This window comes from Mauremys reevesii, linkage group 4, assembly GCF_016161935.1.
Source record: "Mauremys reevesii isolate NIE-2019 linkage group 4, ASM1616193v1, whole genome shotgun sequence".
NCBI lineage: Eukaryota > Metazoa > Chordata > Testudines > Geoemydidae > Mauremys > Mauremys reevesii.
The window spans coordinates 108,653,554-108,672,534 of NC_052626.1; the positions used below are offsets into that span (position 1 = coordinate 108,653,554).

The following is an 18,981-nucleotide window of genomic DNA, read 5'->3' on the forward strand; positions in this document are numbered from 1 at the left end:
AGGTCACTGGGTGCTCACATGCCGGGGCTGGGCCCACGTTGCCTGGAGCAGAGGGTGGCTCACTGTGCTGCTGGGAGCACTGCTTCACAGGAGGCCACTGTGCTGTATGAGTCCCCCAAGGCAGGCTAGCTCCTGCTTCCCACTGCAAAGCATCCGCTGCTGGCATGGCTGTTGGGTGCTTATGGGATGCACTGAAGAGACCTGTGAAGCTCAAGGTGCAATACCCAGTGGCTGATGTCCCTACTGTAGGAAAGACACTGAAGAGCAGGAGGCCCTGTAATCCACAGAACTTGGCATAGTAGGGAGACAGTCAAAGCCTTATTTGGGACTTCCAGGGAGCAGCCTACCAGTGCATTGATAACTGACTGTTCCCATGAAAAGGCCATAAAAAAAGCCTGAAAATGAATCAAAACACAATAATCATGCAAAGGTAAAAAATGGCATTCAGTGCACTTCGTATTCATTAGGCTTCTTTCAGTTTTTCCTTTGGTGACCTGCTTATGTAAAAAGCAGAATGTCACACCTATTCAACAGCTGGTTAAACACCCCTAAACCCCATAGCACCAGTCAATTACATCTCCCTTATGCAAAATGAATAGTAATACTGGGCTTGGCTACACTTGAGAGTTGCAGCGCTGGGAGTTACAGCGCTGGTCATCCAGCTGTGTAGGAACAGCGCTGGTGTGTGGCCACACTCACAGCTACCAGTGCTGGTGTGTGGCCACATTTGCAGCGCTGTTGGGAGTGATGCATTATGGGCAGCTATCCCAGCGTTCAAGTGGCAGCAACGTGCTTTTCAAAAGAGGGGGGTGGGGTGGGGTGTAGCGTGACAGGGAGCGGGGGAGAGCGAGAGAGTGGATTTTTGGAGCCAACACTGTGTGTTAGCTTCCTGCCTTGCAAAATCAGAAAATGTTCCCGACCCCTTACTCTTAACTCTTAACTGCAAACAGCCCGCATCCAACGGACTCCCTTTCTCCCCTCTGCCCCCGCTGTTTCTCTGTCAAGCAAACACTCACTCCCTGCCTGCCTCATTCACAGGGGTTATCTCATTTGATTGTTCACAGTCAGGTACAGCTTGATCACAGCAAACAGGAGCTGTGTTTGTTTTTTAGTAAGCAGCTCCCGGAGCCCCGAGTTCACAACAAAACAAAGAGAGGCTGCATAAAAAAACAAAGAGAGTAATTTAGTTAAAAGCATTCTGGGATATCTGCTAATACCCTGGAGGCCAATAACAGTGCTGGCGTGTGTCCACACTTGATGAGCAGCGCTGGATCACCACCGCTGCACTTGCTACACCCCAAGCAGACCAGGTGTTCAGCCAGCGCTGCAGCCAGGGAGTTGCTTTCGTTTATTCTTATATCTTGTGTAAGTAATCCCCTTCCTGCAGCCAGGGAGTTGCAGCGCTGGATGTGCCTTGCAGGTGTGGACAGTTACTAAGTTGCAGCGCTGGAAAGCCTCCACCAGCGCTGCAACTCTCAAGTGTAGCCAAGCCCACTATCCCCATTGAACAGCAGTTATCCCTAGGAACTCTCATTACGCTAGTTCCCTGGAAGATGTCCCAATAAAGTAGCAGTAGGGTCCAATGGGCTGGAAGTCAGGAAACCTGTTTCCTATTTTCACCTCTGCCACTGATGCATTGTGTGTTATAGCTGATGTCACAATTTCTGCTCATTTTCACTACCCTTAACATAGCGATAGTGATATCTACAGCGCCTTGGTAAAGTGATTTGAGATCATTGCATGAAAGGTCAACATTTTCAATAGTGTCCATTCATTTTGGGTGCCTCTATTTTCTGGCCTGATATTCAGAAATGCTGAGCCCTGACAACTCCAGACAAACGCCAGTGAGAACGGTGGGTGCACTGCTTGGCACCTTTGATAAACTCAGGCTGTAGGTAGCTCGAGATGGCCAGCCAAAAATTGAGGTGCCCAGAATGAACAGACACTTCTGAAGACTGGGGTTTTGGTTTGCGCTGGTCTCTAATTCATATCCACCATTTGCAAGTGTGTTAACATAAGAAACAGATACCTATGGTTAAACTTCTCTGGCAGTTTGTCCTTGCTCTGCTGGGTGGGTGCAGGACTCTGCTTGGTCAGGCAAAACCTAAATCACTAAATTGTAACAAACCTGTTTAAACTCATGATTAGGAGGAGAGTTGGATAAGTGCAAGCCACACTTCTCTGTCTAGGTTTGAAAGGCCTCTGCACAGTACTTACCTGAGTCCAGTGCTGGCAGGCAGAGGGATGGATTCGCCACCGTAGACATAAACAGGACACTCAGGAGCTAGTGTCTTTACTGAATGAATTTATTGTTTTTTTGAACTAAAGTTGCTCACAGTTATTTAACAAGGGATACATCAGATTTTTGTCCATTTTAAACTGTTAAATAATGTCAGTTTGTTTCTGTGAGTGTGTGTGTGTGAGCGCGCATGTGTGTGGTCAAAGTACAAAATCGGAAGGATAACAAGAGGTATTGCTTTCGTTTATTCTTATATCTTGTGTAAGTAATCCCCTTCCTGCTTGTACCGCATGGATTTTGCTGATATAGGGTTTTTTTTTTTTTTTGTAAATTATTATTATTATTTTGTATCGAAATCCCAGCCTTTTGTAGAGGTACAATGTAACAGAAGCATCAAAAATCTATACACAGAGAGAAAAGAGGGAAAAGAGGATGGAGGTGGTTGCAGGAGATCCTGGAGGAGAGGCAGAGAGAGAGGGCAGAGGCAGGAAAGACAACGAAAGCAAAAGAGACTAATTTACAGCAATGTCATGCAATTAAAACTGCCCCCCCTCCTGCACCCTGGCCTCCCCCCATCCCCAGCCATCACCCCCATGGCATCTGACATGCACACAGCAATACAATTTTAAGAATAGGAAAAAATAATAAATTAAAAACAACCCAAAAGTAAATAAAATAAATCTCTTTCATTTGGGGGACAAGGAAAGGTCAAGGGTTAAAGGTTACCATCCCAATTGTGCCTTACTTATTTTTTTTTTAATCTTCAAACCTATGTACAAGTGAAACTGGTCCAAGGGGGGGGGGGGACAAAGTAAACAACAACAACAAAAAGCGAGAAACTGTCCAATGTTATCATTTAAAAAAAAAAATTCTTGTAGTACAACATACACCCAGAGGAACCCAACAAACAGCAATTGGAGGTCATAAGAGAAGTGCACTCTAATGCTAACCCTACGTTCTTAAAACCTCAGTAAAGAAGTGTTTCTCATTGTGTTTTTTTTGTCTTTGATGTTTACAACTGTGTTTGTTTGTTTTAACCCTTTGAACTTGGGCCAGAATAAATTACACTTGGTGGTGTAGCTCTCAGGGGGAAAAGACCAAAAAAAAAAATGTCGTTTGCAAGAGGAACATTTAAAGTTTTTTCTACCTTTTTTCCCCCTCTCCCCAAAATAAATAGGAATCAGTGTCGCCTCTACACAGTAATTAAACAAAACAGAAGATATATCTAACAGCTTAACTTTTTAAATATATATATGTATATATAATTAACCAAGACCTAATAATAACTTAAACACAAAAAACAGTCCTCACCCACCCACTCCCACCCACCAGCCCCCTTTCAAAAAAAAAAGGTTTATAAAAATATCTTGCAGTAATTTTTAAAGTTTACAGTAGCTTCGTGATTCACTTGCCCATAGCACTGATTCCTCGTCTCACTCAGATGAATGAAGTGCCAGTGGTATGCACATGCACACACATGGAAAAAAACCCAAATTATCCTCTTTTCTTCTTCGTCTGTTTGTTGAAAAACCCAATAAATCAAATAAATAAATAAATCAAAACCAGCAAATAAATAATAATACTGATATTGATGCAGCACGAGCGACACGACAATTGCATCCAAATGCAGAGTGTGTTGGAGGATCCAGATGGTGGAAGAAGGTCCCAACACGGCAGTGTGGTAGGCAGGAGTTGAAGAGTGAAGAGGAAGATGAAGAAGGAGCAGCAGCAGCGGCAACGGCAGTTGGTGACAAGAGAGACTGTTCTCAGCTAGGCAGAATCCTTTCCCGCCTCTTTTGCTGCCGTATGTTGCCTTTTCCCTAAGTTTGAATGTTTGTTTGTTTTTGTGTTTGTTCATTCCCCCAACCCCCACGAGAGGATTCCCTCCCCCTCCAGCAGGTCGAAAAGCAAAATGATAAGAGTATCAAAAACAAACACAATTTAAAAAAAAAAAAAGGAAAGGGTGGGGACAGGGAGGAAAAAGGAGTTGGAGAAAATCCCACAGTGAAACTCCCCGATATTGTCTTCGTTCGATGCTTTGCTTTTACTCACTCCTTGGTGGTTTTGGCTGAGAGTGCTCCCTGGTTTCATGGTTACATTTCCCCTGGTTTCTTGCCCCTCTCCCCCTGCCAGTCTGAGTTCACCTGCACAGACGAATGTTGTCAAGGACAATGGTGTCGCTCCAACAATTGCAACCTGCTTCCAGCCCAGGTTGTGCAATCCCATTACTGAGCAGATCTCCCTCGTGGAGCACCAAAAAGAAAAAGAGAAAAAGTGTGTGTTGGGGAGGTGGGGGAGAAACCCATTTCCTGGGGGCAGAGGGGGAGGCTGGGAACCTCAAACAGGACTGGTCCTTGGACAGTCTACATCGGTTTCCTTCCGTCAACAAGTGTCCGCAGAGCACAGAAGGTGAAGCCGTGGCTGACATGTTAACTTTTCGGGATAATTCCTGGTAGCAGAGCGGAAACAAGTGGTGTCGTCAGAAACAGAGAGAGCAAGAACAGAACAAGAAACAAAAATAATAATTTAAAAAACCCAACAAAACATCAGGAGGGAAAAAAATAAAAATAATCAAAATACAGGGAGATGTCAAAACAAAAAAACAAAACCAAAAAAGCCACAACCCAAGATCTGGTGAACTGGGTTTTGTCATCTGTGCTACCTTGTCTTTCTTTCTTTTTGTGTGTGTTTGTTTCTGAGATATATATTATATATCATATATAAATATATATATGTATATATATACAGTCATTCCTTCTTACAAAATTTGTCTATAGACAGTTTTGTACTGTTGTGGAAAGGTATATACATCCTTCTAGTTTAGAGGCTAGCTTGCTAAGGAATATTCTTTGATTCTTTCTTGCTTTTTGTTTTTTAAGTTAATTTTTTTAAAATGTATTTATTTAAGGTTGGTCTTGTAGGCCGACTGATGAGACCATCTTTGCCTTGTCTTTGCCAGCGGGGTACTTATTGTCTCCTCTAGACCCATAGTCATTAGCATCGGAATCGCTCCGCTTGCTGTTTGCGCTATGCTTGGTTGGCGTGCCGGGGGGATGGCTCACCTGCCCGTTCTTCTCGTCTGAAAAAAGTTGTTTAATTACGTCAAAGAAGTTACTCAATGGGCTGCCTGGGTACACAAAACAGAAGAGACAAAAAAAAAAAAAAAAAAAACCACAGAGAGAAAGAGAAAGAGAGAGAGAGAAAGAGAGAGAGAGAGAACAAACAAACAAATGAACAATGGGGTTTTTAACAAGAAGAACATGATGAGAGATCCAGAGCCACGTGCATGGGGGTCTGTGGAGGATGAAGATGATGAGCAGCAAGAGGAAGAGTGTTAGGATGGGACACCTCTGGCAGCGAAGAGGCTGGGAGCAAAACGTGCCAAGGAGGTGTCCTACTTGCATACCATGTGGTTGGGAGCAGAGATCCTACCTAGCAGGGGAACTCCATGGCTACGTGAGCCTGGCACGCAGCACCATGTTGTGGAACCAGCTATATGATTTGTTTGGAATTAGTTGGCAAGCCTATGAGCGGACTGTAACCCTCAGGGGATGCAGTTCCTGTGTAACTGTATTGCTAAAGGTGGGGCATTAATGCATAATCAACTTTGCCTTGCAGCCTTAGCAAGTTCTGTGTTAGACATTATGCTTTTCTTCCTTCCTTTAGTTATGCTGACTGGTCTCTCTCTGAACACCCACTCATCCACCTTCAGCCAGCCACTTGGCCTGGAAAAACTGTGCATTCCAGGGGAATACGAGCATTTGAGAAGTGAATAGGGCTGGAATACAAGGGAGCAAACCTCAGCTAGTATGTGTGAGGCTGTGATTCTGCAAGGTTCTGAGCACCTTCAATCCTTGTTGACAACAGTGGGAGTTGAGAATGCTCAGCAGATTGCAGGACCAGGCTCCTGTGCACATGTGGTTTCTGGCTGGGATTTAACCTGATGGGACCACAAAGCAAGAACTAGTATCTGCACTCCACCGTCTTGAAAACAGTCAATGAGCTTCACTATTATGGAGTTGGGAGCCAAAGGAATTGCAGGGTCATATGCTAATAGAAAACAGCATTAGGAAACTTTGATGAATTTAGCCACGAGATTGGGGCAAGCTCTGGCGCAGATTGGGTGCTGCGCATCTGTCAGAACACAGCCTTTCATGTCACTTCCAAAATCTCTTTGTCGGCCATTTTCCCTTTTTATAACGCCCTAGATATGTTTTATTATCATTGCCATATGTTGCTCCAGTGTATGAAGTGTCATTGTCCCATATCCACGTTGTACAATGGAACAACACTAAGGTCTTGTCTACACCCCCTGAGCGATGTAGTTATACAGACCTAACCCCCCTGTGTAGACAGCGCTATATCAGCAGGAGAGCTTCTCTCTCACCAACAGAAGTTGGTCCAATAAAAGATATTACCTCACCCACGTTGTCACTCTAATTTTGGGATTACCTCACTTTACAAGGCACAAATATTATGTAAGGAGCCCTCATTTACCTGCATAACTATAGGCCTGGTTTTGTCTGGTAAGTAGTATAGTGTTTAACTGAGTGCAGGTGCTGGTTCTGTGCACTGAACACAGCTGTCAAGTCCAAGCCACTATTAGCTGCTGGACAGGTGTGACCAGGGGCAGCTCTATGTATTTTGCCGCCCCAAGCACAGCAGGCAGGCGGCTTTTGGCGGTGCGCCTGCGAGAGGTCCGCTGGTCCCGCAGCTTCGGCGTACCCGCCGCTGAATTGCCACTGAAGCCGTGGGACCGACGGACCTCCTGCAGGCGCACCGCCAAAAGCAGCCTGACTGTCGCCCTCGCAGGGACTGGCAGGCCGCTCCCCATGGCTTGCCGCCCCAGGCATGTGCTTGGTGCGCTGGTGCCTGGAGCCGCCCCCTGGGTGTGACCTAGCTACCTGAATGAGCCTTAGAAATGGCCCACACCAAAACCTCGGACTCCAACACCAACACCAAACACCTTCAGATTTGGGGGAAATTTGAAACCTGGATCCCAATTTTGTGGCTGAGATAGGACAAGCCATGAATGTCACACACACATTCCGGTTTGGATTCTGAAATCTCCCCAGAGTCCAGGGGGATGGAGGTTTTGGCTATAGGATTTTTACTGAGGCCCCTCTCTAAGGCTCAATGAAGTTGTCCTAGCCAGATGGCTTGTGGGCACATGCTCGGCTTAGACTCTTCTCTACTTCTATCTGGTTACTCCCTTCCAATGGGAAAAACAAGTGGGGGCAGGGGACGGGGGCAGTCAGGGAATGCAAGTAACACTCAGCCTTGAATGCAGGACTGTGGCCAGGGCAGGTTCTTCTGTGACTTTGGACTCTCATCTTCATACACAAATGGAGTCAGCAGACAGAAAGAATGGAAGAGAGCACTAAAAAAAATGCTGGGTGGGGAGGGAAGGAGAGGTGGGGTATTTCCAGTTATTCAGCTGAGCAGTTTATTCAACAGGCTTAGAGGGGAGGGGGAGGGCAGAATAAGCAGAGTTCTGTTGGGCTTGGGAAGGTTTAAGTTCTTTGCATAGACAGGTACAGAAGACAAAAGTCTAATTTGCAAGAATGGACCAATAAAACGTTAGTGCATTTTATATGTAAATGCTCTGCATTTGGTGAGTCCTGATACAGGATTTTTAATCCTCATATTAAAATATGCAACTCCTCCCCCACCCCTATGCCCTTCTGGTTTTCAAGTGTCTGGAGATTTAATGGGCCAACAGTATTTAATAGCCTACCTCCCCTTTGCCGATATCACTACTGAATTTCTTATAATCAGCATTCTCAGCTAAAATTTTAATGGGAAGTGAGAAATCCTTAGGGATATTCAGAGAGAGCTACTGAAAAAAAAATAGGCCATTTCACTAACCCTTTCTTTCCTTTGCCTTTTACAGTAGCTGAGCTTGCAATTAAATAGTTTGTCTCCATCCCCTCTTGTCCTGTTGGCAACCAAGAACTGATCCCAGGGCCAGGCAATATGGGCAACCACAGCATCTATGGCATCCATATTCTTGCCTGGTAGGACACCCAGGGACTAATTTAGATAATGGTCCTGGATTGGGTAAAGGGCACCCACACTGATACTTGCTCTCTGGGATGATAAATAAAGAAGGGTCAGGCATGTTGAGACCACCAAGATGGTGAGCGCTGGTTAACTGCCAGACCTGGTGAGTTTATACTGCCAGGAAAATAGGGCCTGAACCTGCAGCAGTTACTGGACCATCACTAGTTATGTTTAGAAGTCTCCTGCTATTAGTATGTGGTACAAGCAGTGGGATATATCACATCTGCCAATCCAGCTCAGGGTCTCGAAGGGTTAGTATAATATTTCTGAATGAGAGATAATTTCCCATGACTGGGATCTTCTTTAACTTTGAGTACAAACTCTGGTGGATGCAGTACAAACACCGGAGGAAGGGCAGCATAGCAATGTGGAGATTAGGTTTATATTCATTAGAAAGAGGAGACTGAGCGACAATATGATTGGGGCATGTGCATTTCTGAGCCGGTTGGTAGGGGTGGATGTTGCAGAACTGTTGGAGAGGGGAGAAGGCTTGAAAACGAGTACTGAAGCTATGGAGGGGCTGGGCATTGAGGGAGTGAAAGAGAAATATCTTTATGAGGCGGGTAATTCATGTGTAGCATAGACTCTGCCTAACGTTGCAAGAGAAGCTGCAACTGTGAATGGACTGGGTGCAGCCAGCACTAAGAGGAAGAAACTGCAGACAGACACCAGACCAAGGAGGTGAAGAGACCTTGTCCAGACGGGCTACATGGACTCCCTCTCAAGAGCCCATCTTTCATTTGCCACTGCTAAGAAATCTGCTTGACATGGACTTGGCACCAACGGGGCCACAAGCACCCTGGGCAAAGCCGACATGCTTCACGGAAGAAGAGTGGGTGGTTACACCAGGAACAATGTGTCGGCTTTGACCTCATAAAGAACCTCATCTCCCCCTGCTGGAACTATCAGAAATGAAAAGGAGGTTGGAAGTATTTGGAGCAGCACCAGGAAAGGTTTGGAAGCTGCTACGGCTGCTACAAGCTTGTGCTTCATAAAACCATAAGAGAGATGAGGATTCAGTCCTGCACTGAGTGAAGCAAATGGCAAATTCCCATTGAATTCAATGGAAAGTGGTCCTTTGAAGCCATCTCTTTCAAATGTATGTGTTTTTAATACACTCATCCTTGTGGTGAGTAAGCACAAACAACAACACATAAAGCAAATATTCCATCAGTAAGACTGTCCTGTGTGCCTCCCTCAGGTAAAGCTTGAGAGGATTTTCGTTCCCCACAGCGCTAGTTTGGTTGTTCCGGGAAAACTAATGGGAAGAGGTGGGTCTTCTGTTCCATTGGGAAGATGGTGAGCCCCATTGTTAACCTGACCTGTGTTCTTCCTGGCTTCCCTTGCTGTAGGTTGTCTCTCTGATCCATGTCCTTTCAGACTGCTTCCTGTGTGCCTCTGCTGCTAGTGTTTCCTTTCAGTACCTCAGCAGCAGCTATGGTTTCAGTGATCCCTGTGGCAAAAATCCTACTCCCTGAACAAAAAGCATTAAGGCCCTCTCTGACGGGTGGTAACCCATTGCTCCTTAAAATAAACTCTTCTGTTCTGCTAAGCTCAAACTCTCTTTGTTCAGAGGAGGGTTACTTTTTGTTTGCTTGTTTGGTGCTGGCAGACTCCCTGCCTTTTCAAACCATATCAACCAAAACTATAGGACCTGCTCCAAGAGGATATCCACTGAGAAGTCTAAATTCCTGGCATCATGTGGGTGGGAGAGTTAAAAGCGGCTTGTTCCTCCTCTCACAAATATTATTATTATTATTAGGTTAGCACCTAGGGGCCACAGTCAGGGATTAAAGCCCCATTGTGCTAGGCTCTGTGGAGATACATAACAAAGAGACAGTCTCTGCCCCAAAGAGCTCACAATCTAATAAAGCAAGACATCAGGGGACAAGCGTTTTCTCTCAGTTGTATGGATGTCTGAGGCTTCCCGCTAGGTTAGAGGAAGATGACAAAGGGCCCTGCCTTTATCTTTTCTGCCTTGCTAGAAGCCAACGTAAAAGAATAAGTGGAAATTATCCACATTTTTCCCCCTGGTCTTTTTCTATTCCATTTGGATCAACAAGTGAATGAGGAAGAGGCAAAAATCTTAAGGTTGCCACTTTTGAATATGTAGCAAATACAACATCACAGAAGGCACGCGGCTGACAATTTGCTAGATTTTTAGATGGTGTCAGTGGCCGTCAAAGCCATTCCCCTTTTATTACTGCCCTGACAAATCATCTATTTGGGCAACTTTCTGTATTTCATTTCCATTTAGTGCCCTTGAAAGGAACTAGCCTATTTGGTCTCCATGTGCTAGGCAGATCCACCAGCAAACGGAGCTGGATTGACAATCCAGGAGACTGATGTCTACTTTTCCACAGAAGCACTCCTACTTTTCCAACAATATATCTGGCCTGGAAGGACCCCTTTTAGAGGTTTCCATGGCTCATTCAGTCCTTGGCCTCTGCTGACACTGGGGCCAGTTGAAGGCAGCATTTGCAGACTGGACACCTATTTGCTAAGGACTTCACTGAGACCATCACACACTATTTGCGTAGGTCTCCAAACCACCATCTGATGATGGTGACTTTCAGCCACCACCAACCTGGGCAGGATTTGAACCAGTAAACTAGAATGCTCCACAGCCCAGTCTCCTGCCCAGTCCCCTAAAGCATACAGTCTGCAGTGCAAGAGGGAAGTTTACAATTTGCAACTGGCCATATGTATTTGGGTGGCAATTTCTGCCCTTTTCTTGCACACATTTTCCCTCTATGGGCTCTCTTGCATCTTGCTTTTCTGCTACATTTCAGGAACATTTTGTACTCCAGAGACATGCATCAGTCATTGCAAACAAAAATCACTGCCAAGAGCTAGCACCAGCCAAGTCACTACTGCCACACAACATTACAGTGAACCAGTGGAAGAAGTTGTGTGTGCATTTGAACAGCTGCTGGCAATGCAGAGAGCATGCCAGGAGAGGGTGGGGGGCAGGGGCCTAAGCTTTTGGTGTTGAAAGATGCCCTCTTTGCAAATGATTTGGCCATCAAACACAGGAAATTCATCACAGGGAGTTCTTTCAATGAAAGGTTTCCTTCCTTTCTTAAAGCTATGGCCATCGCCAGCATCATGGGCATTGGCACTGTCCATTGTCTTAAAGGCCTTTGCTTCCCAATCCCCATCTTCTGTCCATATATGATGCTCCCAGTGCCAGAACGATACTGGCACCCAAGAACAGGATTCGCCCCTTCCTATCAGATAGCCAACTGTGAACTCACAAGTTCTAAGTTCCCTGAACTGTCCCCAAGGTGACACTGGTGAAAATTTCATTCCTTGCCTCTTGCCTCTCACCTCCTGTTTCCTGCGACGTAATCTCAACAACACTGTGTTTCATTTAAAAGGAAATCCACTCCTGTTTAGTGCAGCACAGCACTGCAACTTTCACATGGGACTTTCAGAGGCACCGACTGACATAAATGAAGTGGAGATTGTATGGCAATATTCCTAATCAAGAGAGACATTTCTGAGTTTTCTGCAGGTAGACATATTGCTGTACTGAGAGAGGAAGACACCTGGTGTTGAAGACTTGAAGGCTGGCCCCATGTGTCACAATAGGACCTGCTGGATGATCAGCTCTTTGGAAAATCTGGCCCCAGCTGTGGATGTTGAGCGCTTGGAAATCTGGTCCTGAGCTCTTTGGAAACTCTAGCCTGTAGTGTTTCTTGTGATAGTTAAATCCTGATTGGATTATGATCTTTTAGGGCGGACTTCTCCCCCAGATCCACTCCCCCATGGCTGGGGTCACAAGTTGCATCAATATCAATCCGACTGCATCAATTATATAGGTAATGGCTGAGAGCCAGCAGGATACCGAGAAACGTCAGATTTAATCAAAAACCGGAATGTTCCCTTCTGTACTGCTCACAGCATGAACATGGTGAGCCATGCCTTCCACTATGGGAGTGCTGCACACGTTTGGTGCCCCTGTGTCCCTTCCCTTCGGGGGGCGGAGGGCAGAGCAAATGGCAGGGGGCTTCCATAAGGAACAGAACGACACTGTCCAATGCCTACAGGGTCAGGGTCATTGTAAGGGAGCTGCAGCTCAGGATACTCCCTGCCACTGCACTCCTGGTTACAGATAACAGTGAGAGGCTCCACATTAGCTATCACAAAGTTGCCCTCTTCAGTTGGAGCCTAATGACAGTCTCACCAAGCTTAAACCACACAGCCCCTCAGGATGGTGCTCTCTGACCACTGACACTTGTACACAGCTCAAGTCATCTCACTAGGAGATGGAAAGAGGAGCCTTTCCCACAGTACAATCCCTCACTGTGCATAGATACCCTGGATGCTGAGTTTGAGGTCCCATGAATCCTTATTCTGAGTAGGAAGCTCTGACCAACTCTACAACAAACAAATAAGCAAGAGGGAAAAGTGAGCCTGGGATGGGGGAATGATGTGAACAGTAGCTGGACGCTGCTGTGCTTCTACTGAGGTTATGGAATTTCCGTAAAGGTCACTGACAAACGAAGGACTCCAGGATGATTCATGTTTAACTCTTGGTGACAGAGCCCACAGTTTCACAGTACAAGTATGCAATGCAAGATGTATCAGAATCGACATGAAAGCTCCTGAACAGCCTGGTGCCAAAGAAGTTAGATTACGAGTGCTTTGGGGGAGGTATATCTCTTGCTATATTTTTGCACAGTGCCTAGCACAACAGGGTGCTGGTCTGATTTGGGCCGTTAGCTGATTCTGTAATACAGATAATAAATAATGATCCTTTCTTCGTTGCCTCACAATCCACGGCCGTGGAACTGTTCATGATATAGTCTTAGGGCTTCACTATGGAGTCATGAGACATGGAGAGAAAATGAGCAAAGACTGCCTTCCCTAGAGTGAGCTAACCAGCAGCAAAGAGGTCCAGTATGGGGATCAGAAAGTTCACACGGTGAATGGCAAGCACTTCACCCAAACCGAGGCAGGAATGGAAAATCAAGTTTTAGAATCAGAGGGACATATCTGAGCCGCCTGCCAGCAGACAACATCTTGCTGAAAGGTGATCATTTGTGACTCCAACAAAATTGGAAATGGAGTGGAGGAGACGCCTTCAGAGACCAAAACCTATTTCACAGTCAGCTTTAGTACTGACGCAACATCAGAATAAAAACTTGACTTACGGTCCTATAGTTAAAGTGAGGTTCTACTCTGATGCTGAAACGACCTGGTGCATTTCTATGTTCATTGTGCTTCAGTGGCTCCAGATCAAATCTGTTCAGTTTACAAATATGAAGATATATGTTTTTTATAACCTTCCACACCTGAGCCCAGGCTCTTTCCAGGTTGTACATGATCATGAGAAAAAACAAAACAAAACGGGTTCTGCAGGCCAAATTAGACCCTGAGTATCATCCGTGCAACCCCTTTTTCTCCAATGGGATGGACAGTTGTAACAGGCTGGAACTTGGTAAACAATTTTGTTGTCGATCCACCACAAGAAACAGAATCTAGTTCCTTTTGTAGCTGTATTGGCTCTGCCTGGCTTAACAAGTATAAGTATGAAGTATAAGTTTAAGCATGAAGCTTATTTTTGTCACTGAAGCAAGCAGATTTGACTCTGAATACACACAAGGAACAGATTTGTTGAGTTAGGTGCTATTTTTCAGATTACAACTTGAAGGTTTTAACTTTTACACGGTAATTTAATTTTTTTATTACACCAGTATTAATTCACAACAGAAACTGTATTATTCTTTGATTTGAGAAATTCACCTTTTCCATAAATCAATGGTTCAAAATAAAAGGAAACTTTTAGCTCATAAGGATATTGACAGTATTATAAGTCAAAATATTTCCTTTTTCCTACAATGAAATATCACAGCGAGCTGATGGCTGTTTTCTAGGATAAATATTTAGGACAGAGATAGCAGCATTTGTATCATTATCAGACATGCAGCCCCCATGGCAAGCTTCTGTTTATTCACTACTATGAACAGTGATAACTCTTTCTTTTTTAGTGCCGGTCACTATATACAAAGTCACCTTTCAGCCCAATGATCACTGACATCAGGAGGCCAGGAAGCAGTTAAAGGGGTAACATCAGGGACGAATTTGTCCCAGTCACACCAGTTAATAGTTTATAGATGATGCGAAGTGTTTCTCATTCTCACAAGAGCTTTCGGATTCCTGAGCTGGGGGGAAAAGAGTCTAATTTGCTTTTAGTGTCCCAGGTCTGGCAGACCCAGTTCCAGAAGTGACCCCTGGGAGATATTTCTCAGGGTGGAGTATGGTGCTTGGGTCTGCACGCTGTTACTTATTTGTTATGACACCTCTAGTGGCTAGCTCTTGAACCATCATTTCAGCCTCACAGAAAGCTGCTTGTCCTCAAAGCCACAGCGAAGAGTTTGCCTCTAGTGGGTCAAATTCTGGAATGACACTGGATTTACATAGGAGGGTAGAATTTGGCACAACCTATGTCATTGCTACTCTGTGTGTAAGTGTGTGTGACACAGACAGTGGCTCCATTAAGCCACACAAATCCTATTATTGCATAGGTGGATTTGCCCATGTACTTCCTCTGTTCTATTGCCTACACAATGCTTTCTTTCACTGGCCTTTCCTCCATTCTCCCTTCCCCTAGTACGGAAGCTGACACTGTGACAGCTGGTGGGCGTGGCTGGGCAGAAGATGAACAGCAATAGACACACTATTTAGAGAGTGCAGAGCACCAACTGGTTTTCTGTGTAGTTCAATTAACTTTCAAGCAATCAGTGGAATCTGAATTTCAGTATTTTTGTATGATGTTACTGCCGGTTCCAGGCAACTAACTGCAGCTTGAGGGAGAGGAGAGATTTGTTGTTTGATGCTTTTATGGAGAGGCTGGAGATCTGCCTAGGACATAAATGAGCCTCCAGGAGGAGACTGGGAACAACATAACCCAGGAACTGAAATAATAAATCAAAATGAACCCCCTTCAGAGAAACAGAAAAACTCCTTCCAGTGAAACTGTAATTTAATGGAAAGAGATCATGTGGATAAAAGGTAACAGACCAAATTCTGCTCTTGACTACACTTCTGTAAATCCTATATTTCTTCCATTGTAACACCCAGAGCAACTTCACTGAAGCTAAAGAAGTTACCTGGCTGTATTTGACTCAGTGAGGCGATCCTGAACAGGTTTGGACTTCAGGTTCAGATAAGCATCTGAATGTTTCAGGCCTGCCATCCTGGATTGGACATCTTGTGTCATTTCAGGACTTCCTGTTTCTGTTCAGGCCAGAAGTTCCAAGAGAAAAACCTCTCTCAGTGTATTTGGGCATTTCCACTTCTGCTCTCACCAGGAGGGGCAAATGCACAGGAAAAAAGGAAAAATCTATGTGTGTGTGTGTGTGTGTGTTTAAATTTAAATGAAATGTGTGGAACCTCGAGCAAGGTCAAATGCGAGTTTTGGGGGAAACAAGTTAATCCATCCCTAGTAAAAAGCCTAAACTATGGTTGGTCCCAGAGGGGCAATATCAATCCTCAGAATCAGACTGGAGCTATGCTGATTTACACCAGCTGAGGCTCTGGCCCATAATGTGGGATCTGTCTTATGCAGTGGACTTCCAGGAGAAAGAGGGGATTACTCCAAACACACATGGGGGAGTGGAGGAGGGAATGATGAGGAGAGGAATTAAAGTAGTATTCTCTCTCCGTTGCAGGAGACACCAGGAGGAGGCAACTCAAAAGCAGGGATTGTGGTGCACAGCCTCACCCACAAGAAAGGCAACTTCAAAGTGAAGTCTGAGTCGAAGGCAAAAAAGCAAAAATGCCAGCAGGCATGGATTAGAGTGAGGGGAGAAACTCACAAGTGAACAACGCACACTTGTGCAGTGCAGGGTGAAACTGTGATGGGCCCTGTGTGTAGGGGCATAGATGGGGAGGAACAGGAGTAGGTGTGCGTATGTACAGAAGCTAAGTGAGAGGTATAGGGAGTTGTCAGGGGGTGGGCAGAAGTGCAAAGGGAGTGGGAGGGATTCAGCAGAGGTGAGGGGAGGGATAGAAAGCAGAAGGGAAGTTCTTACCACATTTGGAAAGTCTGCCAGTCATCAACTCCACACAGTTAGTGGTGTCTGGATCATAGAATGGAAAGAGGAGGGAGGGATGGAAAAACATAAAACAAAAAAAAAAAAGACGGTTTCCATACCTCTGTGCACAAAGCAGTCACTTAGCGCATTATCTCCTGGAGCAGGAAACACACAAAGCTAGGACTTTACACAACCCAGAACCCAGGCCAAACTATGCCCTCATTTATGCCAGCGGAGCCCCCGGGGTGTAACTGAGAGCACAATCTGCCTCATTGCCCCCCATTTCCATCCACTCTCTTATCTCCGTTACAGATGTTTAAAACAAGCAAATAATGTTCTGCAACTATATCAACGAATTAAAAATCTTGAAAGATATTGTTTCACCTGGCCAGCCACAAAACCGGCCCTAGAAAATCAAGGTGGTATCTAAGCAGCTGATCTGTGCACCACCACCATGTTGGCAGCCCATCATGGTATAAGCATGTTATTTTGTATGTGATCTAGGTGTCAGCCACACTCTTCCGGCATCCATCCCCCTCACAAAATCACCTCATATTCTCCAAGGGATACTCAGTCATAAACATAATTCTGCCTCCCTTACTCAGATGGAGTCGTCCCTTACTCCTATGGATTTTAATGGGACTGCTCACAGATTAAGGTTCTGCTTAACGTAAAAGGATGGTGGAATCTGCCCGTAAATTGCTTTATGTATGTTTTCTATCAAAATTGCCTGTAGCTCCCATCACCACAGCAGCTAAGTGCTTCTAAACCAAATCCAGGAAACTAGGGTGCAGAAGGTAGAGTAAATGTAAGTGTTAATGCAGAAAGACTAGCCAGACTGAACGTGATCATATGGAACTCCTCCCCAGACTGTTAGTATTCTGGATTCCCCAGCATTCGAGAACCATGATCAGAACCCAGGGGGATGGTTTCAGAAGGCTGGGCAATCCTGAGCGCCCACTGTCTGCCAAGCAGCTAGATGATTTCTAATGCACTTAATTCAGTTTAAGTTCTCTTCTTGCTCTGACTCTCTACCAGCACTTAGATACCAAAGTGATAGGCTTCCTGATGCCAGCCAAGAAGGGGGCAGGCCTGGATAATCTGTCAGCTCCCCTTTCCCCAGAATCCTGAGAAAAGTAATTAAAAAAGAATGTAGAGGACACCATGTGCCTGAATAAAATGCTCCCCTGATGCTAAGCAAGGTGGGGAGATCACAATAGGTGTTTTCTAGAGACCATGGAAAAGGGAGAGCATTTTGGGTCCATTGGCACTGGTCGGAGCAGCAGAGAAGAACTTCCAGAGATCCCCAACACAAAGGTTAGAGTATGGCTGGCAGAGGTGTCAGAGAAATAATATCCACCAGGCATGGGAGGCTCCTGAAAAAGGTTTAGGACTGGGGACGAGGGAAAAAAGGAAGGGATCAGGGAGTGGAGGAAAAATAGGGTGTATGAGAGGGCCTAGGAGGAGTGGGCAGGGATTGTGATGGAGACCTAGGGCATAAGGGAAGGGAGTATGGGACAAAGAGAAGGGGATCAGGCATGTGAGGAGGCCAGGAGGTTTAATTGTCCTTTAGGGTCCTTGGCCATCCTGCCCTTGACAGGGCAAGGGTAGGAGTTAGATGTATTCCTATGTATGTGCTGCACAAATCATGTTCCTCACTGCAATGACATAACAAAATTTAGAATTTACTAGGATATCAAAGGTGAGTCTGCAAACGGTTTGGACAGAACTCCCTCAGCTGCTGCAAACTGTGCCCAAGGCTTCCAATAGCAGATACCTCCAACCACAATATCCAGCCCCGCCTGCATTGCCTGCTCTTGTTCTGAGGGACACCTCTGACCCCAGAGAGGATTGGGGTGAGGGGTGTTTGCCAGATATGTGCCTGTTTTACTATGTGACTTACAAAGGTTTTCTTTTTAATGATATTTTATACCCTTTGGATATTAAATAATATTCCAAACCAGTGATGGGACTGAGCCCTAGAATCTGGAGCCAGATTGCCAACTCCCAGGTTTTGATTCAGGCCCATCTCTATTACAATCTTCACAAAATTGCACCATATAATCAAACTATGGTGCTCACATGCCCCCCCACAGAGCAGGGACAGGCCCCACCTGTATTCTCTGGTTGAAGTAATGTCACCCACACAATTGCATGCTGGGACATTACTCAGGACCAGTGATCCAAATGGGGCTGGAGGAGGATAACCTTTAGGATTTCTATGCCATAGTGTTCTACCTATTCAAAGTGCCATACAAACGTTAATCCTTACGACAGTCCTGGGAGGTAGCTTAATTTTATTATCCCCATTCTATCTATGAGGAAACTGAGGCCCACAGGGCATAATTTATTCCCTGGAATAAATCCACTGACCAATGGATTTACATTAGGGATGAATTTGGCTCTGAGTGCTTAAGGGATGTTGCAGGACCTCAGAAAAAATGTTTTTACATTAGCTGAGCCGGATCCATCTTCAGTTTAACTGCCCTGAAAGCCAGTGGAATAATACCAGGGATGAATATGCCTCACAGGCCTTGATCCAAAGCCCAATGATATCCATGGAAAAGTTCCACTGATTTCAGTTGGTATTAGATCAGGCCTCTGATGTGTAATGGTCTATTCCCCTTCTTCTTA

The 18,981-nt window shown here is 45.3% G+C and overlaps 1 protein-coding gene across 10 annotated transcripts in view; it reads right to left on the bottom strand.

The window, feature by feature from the left end:
* Positions 1–3,578: 3,578 nt before the first annotated feature.
* The window catches only part of BRSK2 (BR serine/threonine kinase 2), a 470,664-nt gene continuing 455,261 nt past the window's right edge, over positions 3,579–18,981 (bottom strand). For 4 of the 10 annotated variants that reach the window (XM_039538088.1, XM_039538085.1, XM_039538094.1 and 1 more), the window contains 2 exons: positions 16,345–16,392; positions 4,796–5,366 (listed from right to left, as the gene is read on the bottom strand). In XM_039538088.1, the coding sequence (XP_039394022.1) occupies positions 5,143–5,366; positions 16,345–16,392 (272 nt within the window). In that variant the 3' untranslated portion in view covers positions 4,796–5,142. Of the gene's footprint in view, positions 4,689–4,795; positions 5,367–16,344; positions 16,393–18,981 lie in introns of those variants that run through there. The other 6 variants (XM_039538086.1, XM_039538090.1, XM_039538092.1 and 3 more) reach the window with 5 other exon arrangements.